This window comes from Limanda limanda, chromosome 16 (assembly GCF_963576545.1).
Source record: "Limanda limanda chromosome 16, fLimLim1.1, whole genome shotgun sequence".
Taxonomy (NCBI): Eukaryota; Metazoa; Chordata; class Actinopteri; order Pleuronectiformes; family Pleuronectidae; genus Limanda; species Limanda limanda.
Genome location: NC_083651.1, coordinates 8466669 through 8484932, shown reverse-complemented (window position 1 = coordinate 8484932; position 18264 = coordinate 8466669). Strand labels below are relative to the sequence as shown.

Below are 18264 nucleotides of genomic sequence, written 5' to 3'. Positions count from 1 at the left end.
ACGTATCCATCCCATCCTAAAAAGCTGATCTGGCTGAATATGTAACACACACACACATCTCAACACTTCATCAGGTCAAAGAAGTTCTTCAGCTTCATTGAGGGCTGCCTGGTGAAGAATTACACTCAACGTCCCCCCACTGATCAGCTGCTGAAACACCCCTTCATCCGGGACCAGCCAAACGAGAGGCAGGTTCGCATCCAGCTCAAAGACCATATCGACCGAACCAAGAAGAAGAGGGGCGAGAAGGGTGAGTCCAGGAGGAAGACAGACTAGAAACTAAAATTCATACGTAGCTTAAATTAACAACAACTCTGTTCTAAAAAAATCCACAATCTGTTAGAAAGATGAAAATGTCTGTCAGTGGCAGAGAAAGACATAAAAAAAGAGTAAGAGCCAGAAATGATTATCAGTTGGCCAATATGAGCTTTAATAGACAAAGCATTTATGTTTATATTTGATAATGAAATGTACTTAATTCATATGTTAAGTTTTGTATATTTAGTTGTATTTGTTTTCTTTTTAATTAGTGACATACTAGTAATAATTTTTCTTATTTACATAATTTTTTCTTCCTAATCATGGAGTCTGCATCACCCCTCCCAAAAACAGCCAAATTTGCTGGGCTCGAAAACTATACTTTTATTTAGAAATAATCAAAATAAGTATGTAAAATAAAACACTTTCTTCTGTTGACGTTGAAGGAATATCATTTTGCAAACTATGTTTTTCAGCAACCTTGACTTTTATGATGCGTGTTGATATTTAAAGTATCCAAAAGTTTTACATACATGTTGGGTTCTGTTGCACAATTTCACATGAAACGTTTAATGACTTTGACACAACTTTTAAATTCCCCTGTGTTGTTCTCCACAGATGAGACTGAGTATGAATACAGTGGCAGTGAAGAAGAGGAGGAGGAGGCGTCTGAGCAAGAAGGAGAGCCGAGGTTAGTTTCGTCTCAATCACTGAGGTCCTCGAGAAGTTTCACTAACCACATCCAGAGCAAAGAACATAAAAACAATGAATACTTCAATAAGATAAAATAAACTGCAGTGAATAAATATATCTTTCTTTCTTGGAGTTGCAATGTAATGCAGTGCCATTATGTACAACATGCACAGTATTTCTTGTTATCACTCAAATATTAGTGAAGCCACTGTTAATGACTCCTGTCCTCCCGTCTTCCACGTAGCTCCATCGTCAACGTGCCGGGTGAGTCGACCTTGCGCCGCGACTTCATCCGGTTGCAACAGGAGAACAAGGAGCGCTCGGAGGCTCTGCGCCGCCAACAACACCTCCAGGAGCAGCAGCTCCGCGAGCAGGAGGAATACAAGCGCCAACTACTGGCCGAGAGGCAGAAACGTATCGAGCAGCAGAAGGAGCAGAGGAAACGGCTGGAGGAGGTAAACCCACAGGCCTCATACCTCAAGCTAAATTAATCATTACACTGACATTTCTTTATCACAAGGATTTGATAACGATATCTCAGGAATCACCACCTAACTTTTTTTCTAATATATATATCGTCCGATAAAGATAATAGAATAGTAGCTCCAAAAATAATTTTTGGTTTGCTCCAACAGATACTCTGGTCTCACTTTGTATGTGACAGTGATGATGGTGTGGAGAACCAGCGGGAGTCAGCCAGATAGTTTACATTATCTCTGTGTAATAGGATTATTAACTTGTGACTCAGAGGTTCGTGGTTAGATTTTTATTTTGATTATTTCATATAATAGACTCCAAAATCAATTTTAGGGTGGCGGAGAATAGAAATTAATCGGTATCCCCAGAGGACGAGTATGAAAACCCTGTAATTATCCCTTATCTCTTTGAGCTGTGGTCCTTTTACATTAGTGTCTGTGTGAGCTTGGGCGCATTTGTCCCTCAGAGAAAAATGTACAGTGATAGAAGAGAGAGGGAAGTGGAAGGAGGAGGAGGGAGGGAGCGAGATGGTTATAAATTTAGACAGAAGTGGACTGAAGTAAATTCTCTGAAAGCAAAGGAAGAGAAAGAGACCTAAACAAGGAAGTAAATGGAATTTGAAACTGTGAAATGAGAGAAGAGAGTGGGGGCATTTAAGCGTGATCAAACAGAGAGAGGGAGCACATTTATATTAAATACATCTCAAAGGTGCGAGGCCTCTGTCAGGAAGTTTATATTTTAGCTCATGTTTTCCCACCGCAGTCCCAGCTCGGGGCTGTTTTTTGGATTCATGACGGTGCTTGTACATGAGTCAGACATTAGAAGCCCCAGTTGAACCCAGGCCATGTCAGAGAAATACCATGGCACATGTGCTCTCCTGTTTTGACGGATCACCTCCTGTGGAGTCCCGAGCGCTGAGCTGCGAATTAGTGCAAACCTGATGCGTCATGAAACTAAAGCCACTAAAAAAAACGATGTCCTGCAGCTTCCTCTGCACCTTTTCACAACGCGCTGACAGACAGGAATCAGTGTAATTTCTTCATGTGTCTGCTTAGAGAACCAGACGTCAGATAAACACTTGTCAGGCTTAAACTATTATTCTGATTAAATGATGACCTCTTAATGCAGAGCCGGAAATGTTGACATCTTCAACATCTTTCCTGTCACTTCAGCTCATCTAGTGTCTGTATTTATTTATATTTCCCACTTTACACCGGTAAATACAGTCACATGTGCCCCAGAAGAAAAACCATCCATCCACAGAACAGACATAGTTTAAGACTTTGATATCCTTGGCAGAGTGTGGATGAACAGATGGAATGTTTAAAAATTAAAACATAGTACTCGAAATTCATCTGCTTTATCCCTATAATAGCAGTGTTCAATTTTAAGTTTCAGGACTGGATCAAGTATTTATTTTCATTAATCAGCTTCTGTTAATCCGCCAATTGTCTGGATTTGGTTTTGTGAAACCCAGTTTTTATCTGTAATTAGTCCTTATCTCTTATAGCTGTGGTCCCTCTATCTTAGTGTGTGTGTGTGTGAGAGTGTGGGTGCATTTGTTCCACATAGAAAAATATAAAGTGATAGAAGAGAGGTAGAGAGCAAAATCAAATTTTTTTTGACACTTTTGTTTAAAGAAAATGTAAGAAAATAGTTAAAAAACATATATTAAAGTAACATAAAAAAAAGATATGTTTAAGTGTACAGCTCAGAATCTAATGATATTTAATGTATTACAAACTATGCCAACGGAAAACTTTGTTAATTGATCAACCGATTAAAAATATAATATTTTTCATTTGATTAAAAGTGTTTGAGTAAAGCATATTAGCATTAAAAATATCTTGGGGAAAACCTCAAGAGTGGAAAAGAGCCTCGTGAAAAACTTGGAACAATTCTGTCATTTTGTGAATATGATGGAAGAGTTTGGTCTGATGGAATAGATTTTATTGCTTTTGATACCTCAGCTCATCACATGTGTTGGGGCTTGTTCTCGGCTCATGGATGGGACTAAAGAAGGTGTAGTGGAATGTTGCTGAATAAAAGTCGTTCATAATAAACGTCTATTTTCTCGGATGGAATGTAAATGGCCTCAACCATGATCCATAGCGTTCTGCCGTAATTTCAGATACACAAAAACAGGTCTTGTTTATGCCAGTGTTGCCAAGACACGCACATCAACACTCATAGTGACGGGTGTAAGATTTAGACAGCAACATCAAATTATGGGTTAAAAAAAAAGCTGCATGTAGGTCAAATAATTCAAATCTTTGCACCATTTATCCAATCAAAATAATTAGAATAAAAAAATGAAAACTTATATCAATAATAAAAACGTAGAGCTATCAGACTAACCAGGTGTTGTTTGTTTCCTGTGTGTTACCTACAGCAACAACGGCGTGAGCGTGAGATGAGGAGGCAGCAGGAGCGCGAGCAGCGCCGGCGCGAGCAGGAGGAGAAGAGACGCATCGAGGAGATGGAGCGGCGTCGAAAAGAGGAGGAGGAGCGCAGGAGGGCCGATGAGGAAAAGAGGAGAGCCGACCGTGAACAGGTAGGAGCCATATATAAGTACTTAATCAATCATGACTAATAAATAAGCAATCAAAGATTATCAGAAAGATGAACTGGGGAGCGATCTAAGTACTTTGGCTTCACCTTTGGGGAACTGTCACGTCGTCCATCTTTACTTAGTTTATGTTTTTCCATAATATTTATGTAATTTGCTCTTTTCTGACTTTGAGCTCTTGTGCATGGCTGTGTTTGACTCTCAGGAGTACATCCGTCGCCAGCTGGAGGAAGAGCAGAGGCACCTGGAAATCCTGCAGCAGCAGCTGCTCCATGAACAGGCCATGCTGCTGGTAAGTGTCTGGCTGCCTTGTTTAAATCATATTTACATATTTTTCCCCCATGAAAATATAGGAAGTCTTAAAATTGGCCCCTATTCTACCTCCTACATTCATCCCCCATGTCTTTCTTCAAATAGATTATTGTCTGTCTTTCCCCTCTGCCTCTAATAATCTCTATTCTTAATAATATTCCATCTGTAATTGAGTCCCAGTGGTTGTTTTTTTGAAAACTTTTTTTCTAAAACTTCCAGGTTGTTAAATTTCATAATGCGGGTACTTAATATTCCTCCGTTACACAAACTTTCCTGCTTCAGTTTTCCTTTGACTCGAAACCAAATCAAGTTTTTGGATCCGCCTCACGGTGTTTGTAGATCCCAGGGGAGCCGTTAACAGCTGAGGTCCAAACATAATAAGTCTTCTCACGTTTATTTCTCGGGATGTTTACTGGGCCCCTCAGCGATGATGATGTCATCCAACAGGAAGAGGGGGTTTGTATGACTCGAAGTTTTTTTGTTTTTATTTTTATTTTGAAAGGATTCTCCTCCTCAGGGGATCACAGAGGATATTCACATAATGAAAGGATATGACTCCTCGTATTCCTACTTCCACGCTTCACACAGTCGCTTTATCATCGGCTGCTCCGTCCAGTTCCCACTCTGTCAACCTTCATAAACTTTACTATGGAAGCAACATGTTTCCCTTACATCATGTTTGGCTGCAATTACACTTAGAGACGCATTAACGTGTTCGACATTTGCTTTGTAAAGATTTAACAGAAATTTGATCCTTTTGATTAAACTGTGATTTGCTATATATAGATGCAGCCTCTGGTAAAGTATCAAAAAACCATCATGGTCTTAATATTTCTGCGGTTGGATTGTTTTTGAGCAGAGTTAAGTGCTCCAACAGACGTTGCTGTGCGGTTCGGAGCAGGATTTAATTTCATGTTTCGCTTTTCAAAGAAAGCACAAGTCTCACTGAAGTTATTAATGTTTTGTTTGGACTTTACCCTCTGCCTTTATATAATAAAATAAAAACCCTGCAGCACCATTTTCAACACTGTAAGGATTCGGCCTCATCTAATAGAAGAAGGCAGTTGTGATGAACATGCATTAAATCTTAATATGTCTTTATATGATAACTTAAATTGAGTTTTCCGATACCAATAGTTTCTCAGATACTGCTGAAAATGCCAGGTCAGACATCACCAAGTACTGATGCAATACCACGTCTTTAAACTAGAATAGTTTAATCCAGATACAACTGCAGTGTTCTTTATGCCTCCACGCCGGTGGATGAACTGATCAGAATTTGGTGGTAAAAGTTTTTTGCATTGTGAAGGGGTGGTCCTTCGCTGTGAAGGAATCCTTTCACATTTGCCACAAACATTCACTTGGACTCAAGGATTAACTCAGATTATTTTGGAGGCCAAGGTCAAAGGTTAATGTCAAAATGGCCTAACAAAGCATTTTTATGATTTGGTGCCCGTTTTGTTTCCTGAGTGTGTGTCAAAGAACATACTGACCATATATGAATCTGGAAAAAAAAAATGTATGTCATAATATGTACATGGAACCTGCACTGGTTGGCGATAGAATACAACCACATTGCTCTCAGGTGGACTTGAGGCTCTGCTTATATGTATATGTGTGAATATTTGAATATCTGAGGTCACACCAAAGGGGGCCCCAAACAAATTAAGTATTACCCCAAATGTTGTGGGAACGTTTTAGCTCAATGTGACCCTCCCTGTACTCAGGAGTATAAATGGCGAGAGCTTGAGGAGCAGCGCCAAGCACAGATACTCCAGAGACAGCTGCAGCAGGAGCAGGCCTATCTGCTGTCCCTCCAGCAAAACCAGAACCTGGACAGTAGCAAAGCGGTACAGCAGCAGAGCGCCAAACCCCCACAGAACCATGATCCTGATAGTGTAAAACCTCCGGATACGACAAAACAGCCGCAGGGCACTGACTCTGAGAAGACGTGGCCCGGTCAAAACCACAGTCTGGAGAAAACTACAGACCCCGAGCTACCTGTCGCTGACCTGCAAAGCCCCGCCCCTGGCTCTGAGCGGGTCAGAGAGGTGAACCCTCGAAGCTCGAATTCATCACACTGACTCCCGTAGAATGCTTTCCTCTGCTTGTGTGTACTCACTCCCACTGCCTGGGGTGTTCTGTGTGTACATGGCGATGGCTAAGCTGCTGGTGTGGGAGGGACTGATGCTTTGTGACTACAGTGTGTTATTGTCTCTATCTAAAAACTCCTTGTCTAGATTTTCCAGTGGTGTTGGACTAAATTTGGGCAGCTTCTTTAAAGCTTTACCTCTAGATGAAGAGCATTTCTTGATTGATGGCTTCATGGGAAATTTTCAAACTAGAATGGCACCGGCGCTGCTGAGGCCCAACAGCTGCCTTGAATTCAGTCAAGCTGCACACACAGATATCAGTCCTCTAAATGTACCTGATATCATTTTATGAAATAATGAATTATTCCCTGGGAAATCTCACAATCTAAAAGAAACAAAAAACACTCAACATGGCAATATAAAAAAATGAAAAAGGTCCATCCCCTTTGATTTACACCGAAAGGTATTTGGGTCTTTCTCGGCCCATTTCCCCTCCTTTCAAAGAGTTTCATAGAAATCTGTTCCCTCAGTAGTTTCTGTATAATACTTTTGAGAGTAAACATAACATTTATCTTGCCTAGAATTAACTTCTGAGGCTTTAAATAAATGAACGGACATTTTTACCAACCAACAGTCGGGGGCGTTAACATACATTAGCCCCCCTGGTGGAGGTGCAAACACTCAAGATACACAAACACAGTGATTGTTTCCCTCAGTGTCCTGGACCGCGGTGTGTGTCCTAACCTTCCTCCTCATGACAGATGCATGACACTCTTTGCTGGTCATGGTGCAGTTGTCGTACCAGCAGGGATGTGGGAATATTGTGGCAACAATAGAAATTGCTGCCATTGAGGAAGTGCTTTGATGACTTTTTCTAAAGTGCTCATCCTACTCCCGCTGGTAGAAATCATGCCTTAACAAACTGTAGCGTCTGATGGCTTATTTTCCACTCACCCTGCTCTTTGTGTACTGACACACACTGACCTGTGCGCTCCAACAACTGCGAATGCCGCTGTTATACCTGCACGTCGCTCATCTGTGCGTGTGTCCTCCTTAGGCTGATGACCGATACCGAAAGAACATCCAGGGTTCTCCTCAGGCAGCTCCGCTTAAACCGCCGCAGCCTCCAGTGCCGCCGCGCTCCGAGTCTTCCTACCCCATCGCAGCAGCGGAGGCGCCGGCCATGCACCGGCCTGTGGATCCACAGGTAACCACAATGACCTCAAACCTCGCCCCCAGACCCTTTTGTGAGCGATTCCTTCTTCTTTACTTCCACAGCTGCTGCACACATGCACATTTTGAGTTGGTGTGAAGTTTAAGTTCGCTTGGGCTTTTTCCTCCCTCGGTGTTGTAGGTTAAAAGTGCAGATGGGGACACAGAGGTTTCAGCAACATGAAGCTGATTCAGCATCTTCTCATCTTAAAAAACGCTGTGTTCCCCTCATCCCTCGTACTGTTTGTTTAATCCTGTCCACAACAGAGAGAATAGTCTGTAGGAAAGACTGACTCACAAGCTTCTCAAACCAAACAGTAAACATCCATGGGGTCAAATGACACACGTGTATGTCTTATGATGCAGCCTTCCCCTTTGCACAAATGAGGGGCCAGCTGTTTTCTCTACACTGGAGATGATGTGTTGTTATTTTCGATTTGAGACTTCCTGTTGTGGCTTCAAAATTAAAAAGCTGCAGATCAGGTAACAGATGCTGCAAACATCAGGCAGTAGCAACTAACATTGGCCCTTTTCAGATCTGGTGTTAAAATCCTTTTTGAGGGATCTGATCCCAAGTGGACAGACATTTTTTCAGTTGACCACCAGCTTTTGAATGTGTCTCAGATGACAGTTGGGATCGGATCTCACTTCCCTGCTCTATACCCAAATGCACAAGTACGTCATTTCTGTTTCCAAAGACCAAATCAACTTGATTCTATCCAGTCTGAACAAACAGAGATAAGTGGCTGTTGAAAATTATTTTCAGTTCCTCAGGAAACTGTAGCCATTCAGAGGTCGTCAGCTTAAGAAGTTGGACCTTCATACTGTATGTGGCCCAGGACAAACGTGGATAACTGTTTCTCTCCATGTGATAGTCCTGTGATACACCCGCAACCTGTGCCCCTGTCATTGAGTGCATGTTATCAAGGGAAGGGAAACCACTTGTCGCTCTACAACGTCAGTTAATTGGGAAACTAAAGCTTCATCTTTATCCAGCGGTTTCTCTTCGACTTACACCAGCTCCAGATGTTGCCTGTTTCTTTAAATCCGTTTTTTCTTAAAATAATAACAAATCAAGTTTCTCTCTTTCAGCTGATTTCAGCAAAGTTAAAGCTCTTTTGAAGATTTGCTTGTATTTTTTTACTTTTGTAGGTGTTTTAGTAGTTGTGCTGTTTTCCTGTGATTTCCTCCTTTTAGCTCTGCTGCTCTAGGTTGCTTCATGTGGAGAATGGATCAATTTGTGTACTGTGGTTGAACGTCTCTTAGAGTTTGTCATTAATTCTGTTTCATTTGACAGGGTTTCTGCCGGGTCTTAACCAGTCCAAAAAGCATTATAATGTAATTACCGTTTATGCCTTTAAATGTCTTGAATATATTATAATGTTGCGTTTATACAGATGATTCTCTACTCGACTACTTCACTTGATCTTCAGTTATGGGGAAGTCGAAGTAATGATGGGATTTTCTTTCATAATTGTCGTACTTGGCATAGGTCTTAATTTTACACTCATTATGGTCTTAACAAGTTTAGAATTAATCAATTGAAACTTGCAGAAACCCTGTTTTACACAAGAACTTGTGAAAATGTTAAAAAGCATGTGGTTGTTTTCATTTTCAGACACAGGAGATATGTTTTATGAGAACATGTTTTATGAGAACATGTTTCATGAGAACATGGAAAAAGGTTTTTCGCCGTCATCTTAAAGAAGTCTTAACTTTTTGCAACATGGAAATGAAAGGATCACGACCCTGTTTGATTACATTGTCTTCTCCCGTGACTAACTCTTTGACATCTTCTCCTCCCACCTGTCAGATGTGTTATTATTGCAGAGTCACTTTATATCTCCAGGTGTGCACATGATTGTGTGTTTGTGTGAACATGAGCGTGTCTGCTGGTATGTTGTGAGTTTATACTCTCCCTCCTCACTTCCTCTCGGTGCTGGTGATTAGAAACATCCATAATTCATGGGAACTCAGATTCGCAGCAGAGTGACTCAGACAGCATTAGTCATCTTCCCAGCGAAGGATTCATGCCACTGAGCATGAATAATCACAGTTCAGTGAATCAGTTTTGAATATGTCACACAGATTAAATTATTCAGGAACAATGCTGTAACATTGTAAAGTGGGGGATGGGGGGTAATGATGTCACTAACGGGCGCCGTTTTAAGCATTTGTCGTAATGTTAGAAGTGGATTAATGTGTTTTCTCTAATGAGGTGCCAGTCATCAGGTTGAGATGTGACACACACACACGTCACTGATCACTGAAGCAGCAACTTAAATGCGTTCATCTTCTCATCAGAGATAATTATTTAGAAAGGAAAACTTCTGCTGAACCACTTTCATTTCCAAATAGAAAAGCTGCAGACAAAAGGAGTTGAGACCGAGAAGATTACAGTTTAGATACATAAATCTTCCACTGTTGAGTTTACAAGCTTTCTTGCCCTGAACATCATGTGTGCATGTTGTTTGTATCGTGCGGTCTTGCCTACATGTATGTTTGTATGCCAGTCTTCGTTAAGCTTAAGTTAATTTATCATTTACTAGTTGGCAATGGGGATGATACATCATATCTCTGCCTTTTAAGGAATTATTCTGAACATCCAATTAATTGGATAAAATAAAATATAACTGAACCAGTCAATTTCTCAAAGGAGCTAAAAAAAATAACCATAACCAACAGTAAGAGTCTCACGCATGTGACCTAGGATCTATAGCTTCACCTCCCACTCAACCTCATGCACATTTTTGTTGTTTCTGTCTTTTATTTTTTATGCAAATTTGTGAGTGATCGTTCCTTCTTCCCTCCTGTTGCACTCATAACAATCTGGGTTCTTCAGGGGCTCTGCTTAGATTTGGATCCATGTACCTTTGAACCACAGGAGCCAAAGGGTGAGAAAGCTCTTACGTGAAGTAATAAGGCCAAATTTACTCAGTCCACCCTGTTAAAATTCCCGCACAAGAATGTTGTCAGATAAGGTAAAAAAAGTAAGATATTTAATACATGTATATATATATCATTCATGTCCAAGAACACTTACTAACTTAAGATGTTGTCTTGGATGTTATTCAAACTGATGCAGCCTTCTCAGCACTCTAACTCCTCCATCTTATTCATGGGCAACCAAACATTGTGCAAGTTTTGTGGTTGTGATGTTCACTGGTTCCCACAGGTTGAGAGTTTACTTGTGGTGGTGGGTGGCGCACCATGTGACCAACATGTACACAAGTTCCACAGAGCAGTTTACATGGGGGGAGTGTAACTCAGGATATTTTCTGTAGCAACAATTTAGAGATCTGAAAGCCTCACTTACAGAATTGGATGATACAATGTTCCCTAAACCCCCTCACATGTAGGCCATTGGAAGACGCTAGCTAGGTGTCTACACACATAAAATCCTGTAGTCCCGTGTGTGGCTAAAAGTTTGAACGTTAAAAAAATGTGAAATAAGTCAATCGTTAGATGCCTGCCTACCAACCTGGCTACCTGTGCATTCACATTACATGAAACCAGGAATGCTACATATTCCATGTCTAAAAAGTCTAAATTTAAATCTTCATAGGCTTTTAAGCGGTGTTCCACAAGGAACGGATTTAGGCTCCTGTATGGCTCCAATCGTACAAACTCCTAAAGATACCCTGAATTCCCAGAGTGCACTGCATGCAAACTGCCTGACCTGCCCCCCATTTGTTCTGTTTTGTTGTCTATAAGGTTCGCTCCCATTTGGCCGCTGTAAAGAGCAGCGGCAGCGTGGCGTCAAACTCCTGTGCCACCGCGCCGCCTCTGGTGTCGCAGTTGCACTCCTTCAGCGAGCCGCTCGCCCCTAGCTTTGAAAACCTTCACCTTCGCAACAACCAGGAACACCATCACCCTCCTCCATCTTCATCACCATCCTCAACATCATCAACGCCTGCACGCACTGACCCACAACCCCACACCCAGCCTAGGCCCTCGCACCATGAAGCTGCTCCTTCAGAGGTCCCGCCCAGGGTAAGGACGGGAAGAAAGACCTCCGGTGTAGTCTATCAGGAATAGTTAGATACTCGACACAATTTTCTGTTGATCAAACGTGGGGCGATGTTTCTCAAGGGATCAAACTGCAATTATCTATCAATAGCTTCCCACCTTTTGCCTGATTCTTTCTGCGATGAACAAATCATGTCTATTGAATTTTCTTTTCATTTGGTGCAGACAAAAGCTTGTAGGGAATTTACAGACGATTTCATTAAATCAATGTAGCTTAAATCATACGTTTTTGAAATTAGCAGATTGTTTGGCAGCTTCTAAATCACGTCTCTCCCCACAAACAAGACTTAGTGTCCAGTGAAATAGATGCTGCTCTAAATGTATTCCCCAGATACACAATATAGAGAAAAGGCAGAAGTGAACATCACTCTCTGTGATGTGAATCAGTGTCAAAACAAATAAAGGTAGTTTGTTGTTATTGGACAACTTTGTAAAGTCATAGTGTCCTTTACAATCCTGCTGCAGATACTGAGACAATATTGAACGGCAGGATACGTTGAGACAAATTGTCTCTGTCCCTCCTCACCAGACAAATTGAGCGTTTTACCCTATTGTGACAAGAGTTCTGCACCGAGATAACAGTTTAAATTTTCGTCTGAATGTATAGGGCGTTGGTTAGTAAAGGAAAGACAGGAAACCTATCACTATCCATAAATTTGGGCAGTGAGAATGAAAGAAAAACTAAAATCTAAATTTAGTTATCTGTCTTCCAGAAAAGGAAACCCTCTGTTACAAAGCGCTGCCACGACGAACCACAATACTGTTTATTTCCAATACATAAAAATACATCAACTTACATCAACTTCAACAAACATAGCCGCCACAAAAGTAATTTCAGTCTTGATGTCCAGGAGCAGCATGTTACTAAGGAAGGACTGACCTTTCATTAACATCAGTACATCTTTCCCATTTTTCCCGCCTAACCTGAATTTCCAAACAAAGCTAAACCATGTCTGTTCATGTTATTTTCCATGACGATGGCCTCACTGACTGAGCTGAGCTGAGCTTTGGATGCTACCTAATTGTTTTGCAATGGCTTGACTGGAATTGATGAGCACCTCAGGGTGAAAGCTGCGTTTGTGTCCGAACCCTGACGACTTGAGTAATAGTTTTGTTTTACAGTGATGCTCTGGGTGTGACTGGAAGGTTTTCTAGAAATTGATATTGAAATCATGCATTTAGATAATCATCACTTGGTGTGTTGTTATTTTGCACACATCCACACGCATGAATGCAGATTATTGATAACCTTTTCTGCTACCCTGACGTAAAGAAAACTTACGACCATGCAGGCAACAAGTTAGAGCTACAGACAAGTATTATGGTTTGGTGTACCAAGTTTTAGAAGTTTGTTAGTGGACCAGCTTGGTGACGGTCAGGACTGTTGTGATGCTGCTGTTATAAAGGGGATTTTGTACAAGTACAATCTGAGTGTGTATCACGAAGTGTGAATGTGTGAGCCGGTCACTTTCTTTATCATGAAAGGTTCCCGTCAGGACTACATCAAGGTCGCCTGTGTTGTCAAGGCGAGACTCGCCTCATCACCACGGCAACACCCCTCAGAGCAGCCATGCTGTTCATCGCAATGCTGCCAGGTAAAGAGACCTAACCCGCTGAATTCTATGATTTCTGTGTTTCCTTCTTTCTCTCTCTAGTTTTTATTATCTCAGTTTTATCTCCTTTTTTTTTATATTCTGACTTTTCATTTGTAATAATCAGACTTTTTTCTCGTCAAATAAGGTCTCTATTCTCGTTAATGATTTTTTTTTTCCTCGTAATTTTTCAAATTTATTCTTGTTAAAATGCGACTATGTCTTCGTAAAATTCTGATCAATTCTTGTAATAATCCCAACAATTTCGCTTCATTTATTTTAGAAATGTCCTATATCATCCCTATGAGTGGCTTAATACTCTAAGCATTTTTTATTAAAACAATAATTTGTTTCTTAGTCAGATAAAAAAATCACAGTATCACATCTGCAGCTCCTCCAGTTAAAAGTTGCTCTCTCTTCAATGGCTCCACCTCTGACTTGTCTGTTGGCTCCACAGTGCAGCGGAGCCTCGGCTGCTGTGGGAGCGGGTTGAGAAACTGGTCCCCAGAGCAGCCAGTAACAGCGGCAGCGGAGGCACCAGTTCCTCCAGCAGCTCCAGTAACTCCAGCTCTCAGCCTGGCTCTCACTGTGGCTCAGGAGAGAGATTCAGGGCTCGCTGTGAGTGCGCACACACTGAAACAAATCAGCACTTACAAAAAAAGCCAGCAGGCGACAATCGAACTGAAAACACCACCTGAAAAATATCTCTACTGAAGACAATACCACGTTTAATGAAGATGCTACACACAACGTCACTTTTTTTCAAAATAAACTGACCGTTTCACCTCCACCTCCTTTAGCCTCTTCCAAATCGGAGGGCTCACCCCTCCAACGGCCAGAGAATGCTGGGAAAAAAACAGAGGAAAAGAGGGACTTGGTCAGACCTAGCAGACCAGCGGTGAGAGTCGAAGCTGAGTGGTCAGCACTGTAGCTCAGTAGCTAGCTGGGATAGATCTAGAAGTATATGTGTGTGTGAGTGTGTGAGAGAGATTGGATTGGATCCAGTGTGTCACGTCACCTGCTCACCATCCGATGCAGTGATGTGATGACATGGTTGTTTTGTCTTCTGGCTGTGGTACTGCTCGCTTCTTCCTCCACTGGTCTCTCTTGCTCGGCAGCAGCCATTTCAACTCACACTCTCTCTAACGTCAAATAACATTTTCTTCTATCCTGTTTACAATTTTCACCTTTGCAGCTCTAATAACAATTGTCTCATTGTTAGCATTAATCCACTAACCCTACCTGCAGTAGCTTGAAGAGCCTCGGCTGAGACGTCACCTCCTCCCTCGCTTCATCTCTGGCTTTGCCGCTCTCACGTTGCCTTCACATTGGCTGATGTTCCTCTGTAACCTCTCTTCCTCTCCCGCAGCTTTACTCTGTCCTGCTTAAAGATTAGATGAAAATCAAATGTGACGTCTGAAAGTCAACAGACGGAGAAAAATCTGTGAGATAAAAACTAAGGTTTTTACCCTTTCACCTCCTGACCTTTAGGACCTTACGGCTCTGGCCAAGGAGCTGCGTGCAGTGGATGACGTTCGCCCCCCGAATAAGGTGACAGATTATTCATCTTCCAGTGATGACTCTGACACCACCGATGAAGATGATGATGAAGAGGTGGACCAAGAGGCAGGTGAAGAGTCGACCTCCGGCCCGGAGGACTCCAGAGCTGTGTAAGATAAACTACTGATCTCTTACTCACATCAATACATCTGCCAAGGAGGTTATTTTTTTGTCCATCTTTGTTTCTTAGTAAGCAGCATCGCACAGAAACTACACAACCCACTTCTGTGAACTTTTGTGGAGGGGCTGGACATGACTCGGGAATAACCCATTCAATTTTGGGGTTGATTAAAATATTGGGACAACATTTTTGTATATTTCTCTGAATTATTCACGGATATAAAAGACAGGCGTGTTTAGGGGACTGACTGTGTATTTTGGTGGGGATTGAAAGAAAAATCAAGATCTAGTGAATTTAATAGGGGTTTCATAAGTGGACTGTTGGGCCTTTGCAGAGGTATGAATGCCCTTCTAGTATTGATGATGTAACACAGCGCACAAGGGTTATGGATAAGGAGAACCTCATGTTGTTTTACCTGAAACCTTGTGTTTGTGTTGAAAAGTTGATCCTCCTCTGTCCTGCAGTTCTTCCAGGCTGAGCAACGGAGAAACAGAGTCAGTGAAAACCATGATCGTCCACGATGAAGGCGAAAGTGACGCTGGGTCGACACCCTGCAAAGACAGCACTCTGATCGTCAGACAGGTATAGGCTGACCCGTACAAGTCAGACAGACACAGCGGGAATGTACCACATGCTTTGAGTCGTTCTGTTTTTGTGTATTTTGTTTATTCATACCCAAAGTGTTTTTCCATTTTGTTTTATGTGTTGAGCATGTTTCTGTTCTTTCCCCCCTGATGGCCAGTAGCTCCAGTGTGTAGAGGCTTAGTGAAGGTACTAAACCTCACAGATTTAGTTTTAAACTCTCCTAAAGACCTCTAGCTAATTTCATAATAAGACATATCACATCATCAAACATTTTCAGGTTTGTTATATTTTCATGTAGGACTTTCAGCTATTCTAAAGTTACTGAGACATGAAGTCAGAAGCAGTACACACAATAAAAGTTCATTATTCTAATACCAACAAACGGCACAACAATAACTTACCATATAATCTAACCACGTAATTGACTACTAATGAGAATTTTCTTCCTGCCTGTAGAATAGCCGCTGTAGCGTGCCCTTTGCTCTAGCTAACACCTTCCTTTCCCCTGAACTCATCAGGAACGCATCTAGACCCAAAGTCGTCTACCCCTCTTTCTACTTCCAGAGTGCAGGTGATAACAGAAAGCGTCAGGGCCCTGGCCCGGGCCAAGCACAGACCGCTGGCCTGCTTGCAGGCTTTGCCCCAAGCCCTGGCCCAGGGTCAGGCCCGGGTCTAGGCCACCACACACCCAGTCCCCACCATCATCACCACCACCACCACCATCACCCCACACAGCACGCAGACAGGAACGGCTTTGCCGGCCGCATCCACCACCTCCCAGACTTGATCCAGCAGAGCCATCATTCCACCCCCTCCTCCTCTGCATCAAACTCCCCTTCCTCCTCCAGCCTCGCCAGCCCCTCCTCCATGTCCCCCCAGAGTCCCCTGGAGAAGCTTGGCATCCTCACAGAGGTATGTCCCCCCCCCCAGCCAAAACACGGAGGAGCGCTTAGTGGTGCACAAAGAGATCAAAATCCTCACTAGCTGTTATAAGTGGGAGCACATCAGAGTAGAAATCACTTCACCTTGTTCATTATTTATTTAATATTATTACATAACGTCTGGGCATATAAAGATTAACAGTTTTTAATGTGGTAAATAAAGTCAAAATCAAAACCCAAATGACCCTGTAAGGGTGAGATTCTGCTGATTGTTCTCATTAGGTTTTCCTCTGGATTTTATGTGCTGAATCTTGAAGGGCGCCCTCTGCTGTCTGTAGCTCCACACTCTGACACAGAGACGATTGAGGGCTGTATTTCTAGCTCTGTTAGCTGAACAAACGATAGACAAAAGAGGTTTTAGTTTTTAACATGTGAACATCCTGTTGTTTTAATTGTACAAAGGTTTAGGTACTTTGGTTTAAAATGGAAATATATCTTACATTTCATGTACAGGTCTTAAACAGTCTAACTTGTTGAAACCCTGACAGCTGCAGTCCTGCCACTCCTCGTGAGTGTTCTGAGATCACAACAGGACCGTTAGCTTTTCCCCCCAAACACTGAAAGCTCAATTTATGACTTGATGACGCCTATTTTCAACGAACACATCATATTCTCACATTTTCCAGAAAACAGATTAGCCAACAGCTCAGTTAAGAAGCGTAACGGCAAGTATATTTCCCATAAAATTACTTAAGTTATGATTCCCATTTGGTTCTCCTCATTGTTTTACCCTCCGTGGTTGTTTTTGACTTTTTCCCTCCGTATTTTTGATTTTACTGTCTGACTGAATGCCCATTGTATTTGCATGTACCACGAGATACCTCAGTTTGCTGACTTGTTTGACCACATTGTGTCGTTGACATTTGTCCGTCTTCTGATGCTATAAGTATATTGTTGATCTTTCAAGTTGACATTCAGAGCTGTGATGTTCTGTCACCACTGAATCATGTTGTCTCTCTCTCTGTAGAGCCAGTCGAGTAACAACCTGCAGAAACACAAATCTTCCTCCTCCTTCACTCCGTTTATCGACCCACGCCTCCTCCAAGTCTCTACATCCACTGGCAGTGCCCTCAACAATGTCGGTATGTCCCTTCCATTGACTGTAGATAAAAAAATGGACATGGAGTATGGGCGTGGTAGGTGAATCCAATGAGGTGGTGTCTTCAACCGCTATTATCTCGAAAGGACGAGCAGAGGGCGACTGCACTTACTGTTTCTATAGAAGTCTGAAAATATTACTCCACTTCTCACTTGATTTATAACGTCTGTAAATATTTTACTGAAAGTTTATGTATCAATCTCTAGTTTCAAGTCTTTCATATAGTAAATTATGGTCCATAGACTCAATAAGCCATTAAAGCAGTGTACACATTGGGGCATGGATACCATGTGATTAACAGCTAGTGCCGTCCATTCAGCACTAGCTGTTTCCAAGAAATTCCTGGATCTGCCTTCTGATTCAGATCTGCACACAAATTTAACCCTCCACAGAATCACATGGAAATAGGTTGAGTAGTTGGTAATCTTGCTAACTAACAAACGCAGACGAAAAAACAACCTCCTTGGCTGAGGTGAAAGGTTCCTCTGGAGCAAAGGGCTGTAAAGATCCTGTGTGTGTAAAACAGCAGCGATTAGCGCAGACTCACTGAGCTGCACAGTTCACAAAGCAAGCGTTCTCACGACGGCTCTCCTCCTGTTCCCTTCATGCCTCAGAGGATTGTCCAGCCATATGCCGAGTCATCACAGCACCTAGTGCAGCTGGCTGGGTCAGTGCAGTGCAGCTTGTTTTATGTCCCACTTTACATATAACAAAGCTTCATCT

General features: G+C 42.1%; 1 protein-coding gene across 3 annotated transcripts in view; it reads left to right on the top strand.

Annotated features, from left to right (window-relative positions):
* map4k4 (mitogen-activated protein kinase kinase kinase kinase 4) overlaps window positions 1–18264 on the top strand; it is an 88371-nt gene that overhangs the window by 56003 nt on the left and 14104 nt on the right. Inside the window, exons 10-24 of one of the 3 annotated variants that reach the window (XM_061087957.1) lie at window positions 75–250; window positions 877–949; window positions 1196–1406; window positions 3821–3982; window positions 4203–4289; window positions 6037–6360; window positions 7460–7609; window positions 11329–11607; window positions 13129–13238; window positions 13693–13853; window positions 14036–14133; window positions 14727–14905; window positions 15381–15498; window positions 16066–16413; window positions 17410–17524. In XM_061087957.1, the coding sequence (XP_060943940.1) occupies window positions 75–250; window positions 877–949; window positions 1196–1406; window positions 3821–3982; window positions 4203–4289; window positions 6037–6360; window positions 7460–7609; window positions 11329–11607; window positions 13129–13238; window positions 13693–13853; window positions 14036–14133; window positions 14727–14905; window positions 15381–15498; window positions 16066–16413; window positions 17410–17524 (2591 nt within the window). The remainder of the gene's footprint in view (window positions 1–74; window positions 251–876; window positions 950–1195; window positions 1407–3820; window positions 3983–4202; window positions 4290–6036; window positions 6361–7459; window positions 7610–11328; window positions 11608–13128; window positions 13239–13692; window positions 13854–14035; window positions 14134–14726; window positions 14906–15380; window positions 15499–16065; window positions 16414–17409; window positions 17525–18264) is intronic. The other 2 variants (XM_061087955.1, XM_061087956.1) reach the window with 2 other exon arrangements.